Raw genomic sequence first — 10,000 nt, forward strand, 5'->3', positions numbered from 1 at the left:
ATTTTCCAGCATTGCCTTAACCCTCTTGGGCATGGAGTTCACCAGAGCTTCACAGGTTGCCACTGGAGTCCTCTTCCACTCCTCCATGATGACATCACAGAGCTGGTGGATGTTAGAGACCTTGTGCTCCTCCACCTTCCATTTGAGGTTGCCCCACAGATGTTCAATAGGGTTTAGGGCTGGAGACATGCTTGGCCAGTCCATCACCTTCACCCTCAGCTTCTTTAGCAAGGCAGAGGTTGTCTTGGAGGTGTGTTTGGGGTCATTATCATGCTGGAATACTGCCCTGCGAAGGGAGGGGATCTTGCTCTGCTTCAGTATGTCACAGTACATGTTGGCATTAATGCTTCCCTCAATGAACTGTAGCTCCCCAGTGCCGGCAACCCCAGACCATGACACTCCCACCACTATGCTTGACTGTAGGCAAGACACACTTGTCTTTGTACTCCTCACCTGGTTGCCGCCACACATGCTTGACACCATCTGAACCAAATAAGTTTATCTTGGTCTCATCAGACCACAGGATATGGTTCCAGTAATCCATGTCCTTAGTCTGCTTGTCTTCAGCAAACTGTTTGCGGGCTTTCTTGTGCATCTTCTTTAGAAGAGGCTTCCTTCTGGGAGGACCGCCATGCAGACTAATTTGATGCGGTGTGCGCTGTATGGTCTGAGCACTGACAGGCTGACCCCCCACCCCTTCAACCTCTGCAGCAATGCTGGCAGCACTCATACGTTTATTTCCCAAAGGCAACCTCTGGATATGACAGGTGCATTTCACATTTATACAACTAAGCAGTTTAGGGTTAAGTGCCAGTGATGGCACTGGAATTTGAACTCACAACCTTCCAGTTCATTGTCCAATGTCTTAACCACTGAGCTCCCATCTATATATTAATATCAGATGTAAGAAGTGTGTGTGTGTTGGGGATGTCACGATACCATAAATCTAGTAGTCGGTACCCATACCACCAAAAGTACACGATACTTGATACCAAAGTCGATACCATGGTGTGGTTTACAAAATATATATATAAATAAATAAACAATTAAAAAAAAAAATTATTAAAAACTCCTGGAGGACATCCTCCTCTAGATAATACTGGCAAAGAGAGAGAGAGGGAGAGAGTTACACTCCCGCCGGCAGATGGCACTGCGGCGTCAACATGCACGCGCGGCTTTAGAGAGCATGCGTGCACGAGACTTTTGTATATGGACACGCGCCTTTGTTTGTTTTGGTTTTCCTCCCTGTTTAAGCATTGGTTGATGTTCGAGGATGTGTCTTGATTTGATCCAGGTGTCTATGTTTCAGTTTGATTGTGTTTGTTATTTAAACCCCTCGTGTGGCTGTGCACTTCACACAGTATTTATGTTCACTGAGTGTTTGAATGGTCAATGCGTTACATTCACAAAGCAGTCTTATTTCCATGTCCTGTTCTCGTGCAATGCCTAGACTTTAGTCTTATGTTTAGTCTAGCTAATCTTGTTCTGTATAGACTGCACTCCCTGTGTCTTGTCTGCTTGTTGGCTAATAAAGACATTGCTCCTGCGAATTCTTCCTGTATATAGTCCCGTGTCGTTACAGAGAGAGAGAGTGAGGGAGGAATATTTTAGTTATTAAACACTGTCTGACAATGACTAATAAAACAGTGCTAAGTGCTAATAACAAGTGCTAAGGTGCACTCCTAAACGCACATGCACACACACACACGCCCCTTATACTCTGAATTCAAGCATTAGTTTAAATTCACTGATATGGTGGCAGGCCAACAATATTTATTGAAACCATTAACATTTGAATAATTATTAGTGACATTAGGCTACATTTTGCTGACAGGACACGGGCTGAATGGCGATGCATGGTGTCCCATTAGGAGGAAGTTTATAACATCGCAATGCGTTAGCGTCGTTAACAAATAACTGGCTATCGCAAACATTACATGGAGCATAACGTTAGCTGGCTTCACGGCCACAATGCCAGCTGCCTCAAACAAACATAATATCGGACCCGTTTTTCAAGTGCTTTGCCAAATTCCATGTGTTTACTCGCTTTGTTTGAAATGAATGATGGCAACCGATGCTACCTTTCCTCTCTTTTCCTCTCAACGAGTTGGGGTGGAGCTAAAATTGTCGCCATCTTCTGTAGTTTTTCCCGTGTGCTTGTAGGAATTCTTCTTCTTCTTTACCACTTGTGGACTGACTAAAACACTTGCGCATATTTGCTGCCCCCTTCAGTTCTGGAAGAATTGCAACCTTGGTACCTTCATTACTAAAGGTACTTAAGCTACTGCAGAAAAATAAGTACTGTCACATTTTAAGAATGTTGGTACCGACTTGGTACCAAAGTATCAGTTCTCGTGACATCCCTAGTGTGTGTGTTACGTGTTTGTTTGTGTGTGTGTGTGTGTGTGTGTGTGTGTGTGTGTGTGTGTGTGTGTGAGACATGTGTGTGTGAGGTGTATGAGAGACAGAGAGAAGAGGTATGGGGTTGCTTTGTCTTTGGGGAAACCTTCAGCAAGACATATGGCAAAAGGTCATGATCAGTGACTTAAGTGTGCTGAGTGCATGTTCACACCTAGTTATTAGTGTGAAAAGATTTATGTGAAGCCTGTAGCGATACTGTATACGTGTGTGTGTGTGTCATCAAGAAAGCTCATCTCTCTCTGTAATGTGTGAATGCACTGCAGCACAAAGCGTGAGTCTGGTTTTAATAGCATTTGTTTCCTTCACACATCTCCAGTCATACAGAATACAGTTCAGAGAGCACAGTCCCTCTTTTAGTAGTAGCCTGACTGACTTGCAGCCTCAGCCTTGTGTATACTCTTCTTTGAGATCAAACACAATTAAGCTCAATCTTCCTGCCGTCCCAGCCAGAGTAGATCTAGACTGGCGTAGGTGTATACTTTGAGGGCTCCGTTGTGGCCTCTGTTCGTTTGTTCTTCCTCCATCATTCTGAACTTGGTTAATGGTGTGAGTCATGAAAGTCCACAGCACACATACCATGACCCTCACTCAGTCTCTCTGTGAGAGCATACATCAGTCCCTCCGAGTCAAGCCACATAGCTGCTTTTGTGTTTGACACACACTCTCTGTAGCTTTGTTTTGGCGTGCACTTAAGGATTTCAGGCCAGCTGTAATCGCAGGGATGAATGCGAATTGATGGAGCTGGAGCTAGAATATCAAATCTGTCTCTGTGGGAGAGAGATATTCTCTAACATCACTAAGTAAAGATACAATAGACAGGTTCACTGGCGGAATATTGTCCTACGCTTGGAGTGCTTGTATTGATAGTTGTGTACTGTGTGAAACGACTGGTGGGGTGGTGGGGGGTGGGCAAGTGCTGATAGCTTATTGTATAAGGATGCATGACCACAGTGAGAACAGTGGCGGAACACTATTTGCTGTGTGGAGGTTAGAAAATTGATAAAGACTAACTATCTGTGGAGAGCAAGAAGGTCTCATCTAGTGACATATTGTCTATCATGCTAACAATTTATGACCTATACATTCTCACAAGATGAATGTTACATACTTATGGGAAGATGTTTATTATGGTACTGTATAGCTACTGATATAATTAATTTGATCACCTCTCTATTCTCTATCTATCTATCTATCTATCTATCTATCTATCTATCTATCTATCTACAAGATTTAAAATATTTTGACTGTGAGGTCAATACTATAAAGGTGAGCTGTAAAGGTTATGCAACACACTGACAGTAAGCTCACTAAAGCTGTAAACTATGGGGCACACTGTAAACTATGGGGCGGTTCGATTCCTGGCCCACGTGACTCCACATACCGAAGTGTCCTTGGGCAAGACACTGAACCCCAAGTTGTTCCCGATGGCAAGTTAGCACCTTGCATGACAGCTCTGCTACCATATGTGTGTGAATGGGTGAATGAGAACCAGTGTAAAGCGCTTTGGATAAAAGCGCTATATAAGTGCGCCATTTACCATTTAAACTAAACCCAGTAACACAACCAGCATGCAAAACATTACAGTCAAATTGTTGGCATTTTAAAATAAAAAAGTGTAGAAATTTGTAGAAAAAATACACCCAGTTATTTAAATTGTCCATGCAAGTATTTATGAATTTTTAAATACTTTTTTATTTAACAAGCAAATTTTGTATAAGATAAATTATTGGCATATATTCAGATTTTCTGAAACAGTATAAGAAACTACTTGTTTTCAGAATTTAATCATTAAGCTAATCCAATATCTGCTATTAGATGCTACCTCAATAGCAACAATAGCAATAACAGCTTCCTGAGAGAATCTCACAAAATGCAGACACAAAGCTTCACTGGAACTACACTTGAAATTGAGTGTCAAACAGATTAGATAAAAACAAGTTTTTTGTTTTCTCATATTCACAATCAGCATATTTGGGGAAAAAAAGTTCATGTGCATAAAGGGAAAAGCACCCAATTCTCACTCATAATATAGTGGTTATTATATTGATGATTGAGGTTGCTTTAGAGCTTGTGATCCAGGCGCTATTAATGATTGATGGCATCATGAATTGCAAGTCCCAGGATATTTAGCGCCAACCTGGTAGCCTCTTCCAAGAGATTTGGATGTACATTGGATTTAGATCTTTTATCAGAATAATGACCTCCAAATCACAAATTGCAAGAACACAAAATCAGTGGTTTGTTGTGGCCGTATCAGTCTCTGGATCTAAACATATAAAACGATATAGAGCTTGAATGTTCAGCGTGGAGGAGTTGTCCACGATTCCTCTACAACTTTGAATAAATGTTCACTTGCACAAGTGAAATACTGAACTGGAAAGGAAAAAACATGTACTACATACTCCAGTCCTACACACACTGTGTTTTTAATTCTATTATTAAAATCCGACTTTGTGAATGTGTGGCTGATTAGCATCTACATTATTAATTATTCAGTTTCTAAGTAAATAATTACCATTGTTTCCCATGTACATCCTAACCATCCATTGTAACAAAGACAGCAATCAACTTTAAAGCCCGTCAAATGTCAAGGTTGATATAGTCATCACACTGTAAAGACCATTTTTGAAATGCCATAACCATTTCTTTCTCTCTCTCTCTCTCTCTCTCTCTCTCTCCCTCTCTCTCAGGTACAGTTCTGGTGGAGAACATGCAGATTAACGGTCGAGCGCAGGACCCGGGCCGGACCATATCTCTTACTTTACTAGGGAACTATGACTATTGGGTTATACTGGACCCTATCCTCCAGAGACTCTACCTCAACAGCACTGGAAGAGTACTGGACCGAGACGTGAGTGGACTCTCACACACTCACACTAATACAAAAAATAATTCAGATTAGGGAAGCTACACAGCAAACTGCATATTTATTTATTTATTTATTTTTTATGAGCTTATATGCTAATTAAACTATAGCTTATTAAATGAGCTTAACACTATTAGCTGATGTGTTGGTTCAATTATTTGAGATATGTTAAATAATTAAAATAGCTTTCTAGAGGGGTGTAATTTTAGAAATATAACATTACTGGCACTGCTCTTATTACCTTAAATACTGGTAGATTACACGTGCGGTGCACATATTACTTCTTAAATTTGGGTGTGTGCTATATAGTGACTACTTAAGTGTGATATCTGCAAAAAAAAAATAAAACCAAAAAAAAAACAGTTTTCCTCACAGAGATTAGCCAGATGTCAAAACTGTCAGATATTTCTATTTCTATCTACCTCTCTTTCAGCCCCCCAGATACATTACCACTATAGTGGTTCAGGTTCAGTGCATTAATGAGCTGGTGGGCACCGTTATTCTGCATGAGGTGCGCATTGTTGTACGCGACAGGAACGACAACACACCGCAGTTCCAGCAGCCTCGCTATTACGTGGCAGTAAATGAGGTGAGGTCATTACTGCTTTAGGCTCTTACTCAGGAGCCTTTCATGTCATATTAGACATACACTACATGGCCAAGGGTTCGTGGATGTCTGTCCACAACACTCATTTTCTTATGAATATCCAATTTGAGATTCAGTCGTTCATTTGCCACTAGATTTTGGAACATGGCTGTTGGGATTTGCCCATTCAGCCACAAGAGCATTAGTGAGTTCAGGCATTGATGTCATCATTCCAGTTCATCCCAAAGGTATTTGGTAGGGTTGAGGTCAGGGATTTGTGCAGGCCACTCGAATTCTTCCACTCCAACCCTGGCAAACCATGTCTTCATGGAGCTCACCTTCTGCCAACAGTTTGACAAACACTGCTGATGTTGTCAGTCTGATTTTGAGAAAGTCTTTTGATGCTCTTATGTACGAGGAGAGACAGGAGGCAGACCAGTGCTCGAGTTTGATTTAAATTAGAAGTCAGGGAGCAAAAACAGGTCAGCCTGACTGACTGGTGGTCCCATACATAGTGTGTATACTTTATCCTGGCTTGAAATGGAAAGGTTAAGCATGGCCTCTCCAATCTCTTCACTCCCCCTTTAGTCTCATTGCATTTAGTCTTTCTCTCTCTCCCTTTTTAATTTTAGCACAGCTAAATTTCAATCAGCAGCATGCAATATAATAAATGATGATTAAATATCGGGGCAAAATTGCATATGCTGATGACACATTACTTTTGCATGACTAATGTAGCTGTGCATCAGGCTGCATGAGTTACATTTTCAGACTTAGTGTCTTTGTAGATGAGACAAAATACAGCTAAGTACCAATCATTGGCCAGTGCTGTCTGCTGTGTGGATAAAGCTCTGGACCTAATAGTGAAGCAATGCTGCTTATCTTGATTAAAGTGATTGACATAATCCTGGTACGCATTTTCATTGGCGATAGAAGATGTGTGAGAGAGACTGGTGTTGAAGTAATTCCATAGTCTGCCTGCATTTTCCCTTCGTCTGTCAGATCTAAAAGGGTTTCTCCTTTTCTGCTATTGTCAAAACTGGAAACACACACACACACACACACACACACACACACACACACACACACACACACAATAACGCACAGGCTCATGGAATGATTCAGTGGTGTACCCCAATAGCCCAGTCCTGCTTATATTTTTTCTGCTTTAACACCTCTAAATGCCAGGCCACTTAATCAGCTATTTAACAAGCCCTTCCTGACTTCATGTGGGTGTGTTTAGCTGGGGAAAACTTGTAAAATGTGCAGGGGCAGGGATACTTCAGGAGCAGGATTGGAAACCACTGGCATGTTTTACTGTGTCAAAGATGAATGCGTGATTGCTTTTTTTTTTTTTTTGTCTGTGGAGGTCCAAAAACCTGAGAGCACTAGTGAAAATGCTTTTTTTCATTATTTTTTAATTTTATTTAAAACAACAGTTTTCATTACGAATTATACAGTCATGTGAAAAAATAAGTACACCCCATGGAAATTGTTGGCTTTTTTGACATATTTGGACAAGCAAACATTTTATCATCTTCGAAACAGTGCCTATTAATAAAGGTGATATACTTGAATAAAAGCATAATGAAAATGGCCTCAGTAGCTAGTTTTGCCCCCTTTAGCGGAAATAACTTCTTGTAGTCGTTTTGCATAATTGTCTACCAGTCTCTGACATCAGCTTACTGGAATCTTTTTTTTTTACCACTTTTCCATGCAATATTCATTCAGTTGCAAGGTGTTTGAGAGTTTTCTTGCATGTATTGCCAGTTTCAAATTCCCGTACAAGATTTCAATGGGATTCAAATCCAGGCTTTGATTAGGCCATTTCATAACCCTCCATTTCTTAGTTTTGAGCCATTCCTTGGTGGATTTGCTAATGTGTTTAGGATCATTATCCTGTTGAAAGGTCCACTTTCGGTTCAACTACAACTTTCGGACAGATGGTGTCACATTCTCTTCAAGCACTCTTTGATATGAAGCAGAATTCATAGTTGAATCAATAAACGCTAGCTGTCCAGTCACTGAGGCAGTGAAGCAACCCCAAACCTTAACATTTCCACCACCGTGCTTTACTGTTACTGTGGCCAAACAGCTCTATCTTTGATTCGTCTGTCCATAGCACGTTATTCCAAAATGCTTGGTCTTTGCCTATACGCTCATTGGCAAATTGTAGTCTTGCAAAGGCTTTTTCCTGGCACGCCTCCCATGCAGGTCAAATTTGTGCAATTTCTTTCTGATTGTAGAAGCATATACTTTGACACCAACAGTTGCAAGACTTAGTAGCAGATCCTGTGATGAAATTTTGGGGTTCTTGGAGACTTCTTTTTGCATCAGAAGGTCTGCGCTAGGGCTGAATGTGCTGGGACAGCCAGTCCTGGACTAACTGGCAGTCGTTTGAAATCTGCACCATTTGTAGATGATTTTCCTTACAGATTTTCCTTACATCAAATTATTTGATGCATTTCAAATAAATTGGATATTTTTTTAAATCCTTTGCCAGACTCATAGGCATCCACAACCTATTTTATAGAACTCTTTAGATCTTGGCATGATGACACCACACACCTCAATAACAAAAGGAACACCAGATATTACATATGAAAGGGGTTTAAATAAGACCCCTCTAGGGCAGGTGATTGAGTCTCATGGCTTCTCATCTCATTGCTGTGCTGATGACACCCAGCTCTACTTGTCCTTTAAGTCTGACGATCCATCCGTCTGTGCACGTATCTCTGCTTGCCTGTCGGACATCTCGGTCTGGATGAGGGAGCACCACCTTAAGCTCAACCTGGCAAAATCTGAGCTTCTCGTCATCCCAGCCTGTCCCTCAGTCAACCACAACCACAACCTACAGCTCGGCTCAACCATACTCAAGCCAACCAGCACAGCCAGGAACCTTGGGGTGATTCTCGAGGACAGCTTGACCTTTACAGACCACGTCTCAAGAACTGCAAGGTCCTGTAGGTTCATCCTGTACAACATCGAGAAAATCAGACCCTACCTCACCAAATAGGCTACACAGATACTAGTCCAGGCTCTTGTTATCTCAAAACTGGTCTACTGCAACTCACTACTCTCGGGCCTTCCGGCCAGCTCCATCAAACCCCTTCTATTAATTCAGAATGCAGCAGCACACCTCGTCTTCAACCAGTCCAAGAGAACCCATGTCACACCCCTCTTCATCTCCCTCCACTGGCTTCCTTTAGCTGCCCGCATCAAATTCAAGGCCTTGATGCTCACCTACAAGACCTTGTCTGGAATAGCACCCTCCTACTTCAACTCTCTCCTGAAGGCTTATGTTCCCTCATGCAATCTGCGATCAATCAATGACCGATCCTTAGTAGTACCTACTCAGCGTGGCTCAAGGTCCCTTCCAAGAACATTCAAACTAACTGTTCCTCAGTGGTGGAATGAACTTCCAACCTCAATCCGGACAGCAGAATCTCTCACCATCTTCAAAAAACAGCTAAAGACCCACCTCTTAAATGAACACCTAACCAACCCATAAAAAAATAAATACAAATTTACTCTGGCACTTACACCTCTACTCTGCGCACTTTGCTTCTTCTGGAACTCAATTAATGGATCTTGTATGGTAGCACTACTTGTATGGTTCTCTGCTTGATATATCGCTTTGCTTGTATTTTCTCATTTGTAATTCACTTTGAATAAAAGCATCTGCTAAATGAATAAATGTAAATGTAAAGACAAGTTCCATCTGCACTCCCTAATCAGGTTTTAATGCCTGACATTTTGAACACCTGATTCAAATTTTATGGATTTTAAGGTGTGATAAATGTAGGGGTGTACTTACTTTTTACATGTGACTAATCTGTTTTTTTGTTGTTCATTTAAATTGTGAAAATTACTTCAAAATGTAAATTTTATGTCATTTGATAGTGTATCAACTTTATTAATAGGCACTGTTTCAAAGAGGATCAAATGTTTGCTTGTCCAAATGCGTCAAAAAAACCCCAACAATTTCCGTGGGGCGTACATTTTCACATGACTATATTATTGACAACAACTTGAGTTAAAAGTATAAACTTTTTATTTACATGAATTTCAGCTTTTTAGTGTTTGGTATGTCCTTGTTTTGCTTTAATCATGGACTGGCATGGACT

The 10,000-nt window shown here is 41.0% G+C and overlaps 1 protein-coding gene across 2 annotated transcripts in view; it reads left to right on the forward strand.

The window, feature by feature from the left end:
- Window positions 1–10,000, forward strand: part of pcdh15a (protocadherin-related 15a) — a 216,012-nt gene that overhangs the window by 60,336 nt on the left and 145,676 nt on the right. For both annotated transcript variants that reach the window (XM_053679710.1, XM_017464981.3), the window contains exons 4-5: window positions 5,112–5,272; window positions 5,721–5,876. In XM_053679710.1, the coding sequence (XP_053535685.1) occupies window positions 5,112–5,272; window positions 5,721–5,876 (317 nt within the window). The remainder of the gene's footprint in view (window positions 1–5,111; window positions 5,273–5,720; window positions 5,877–10,000) is intronic.

This window comes from Ictalurus punctatus, chromosome 3 (assembly GCF_001660625.3).
Source record: "Ictalurus punctatus breed USDA103 chromosome 3, Coco_2.0, whole genome shotgun sequence".
NCBI lineage: Eukaryota > Metazoa > Chordata > Actinopteri > Siluriformes > Ictaluridae > Ictalurus > Ictalurus punctatus.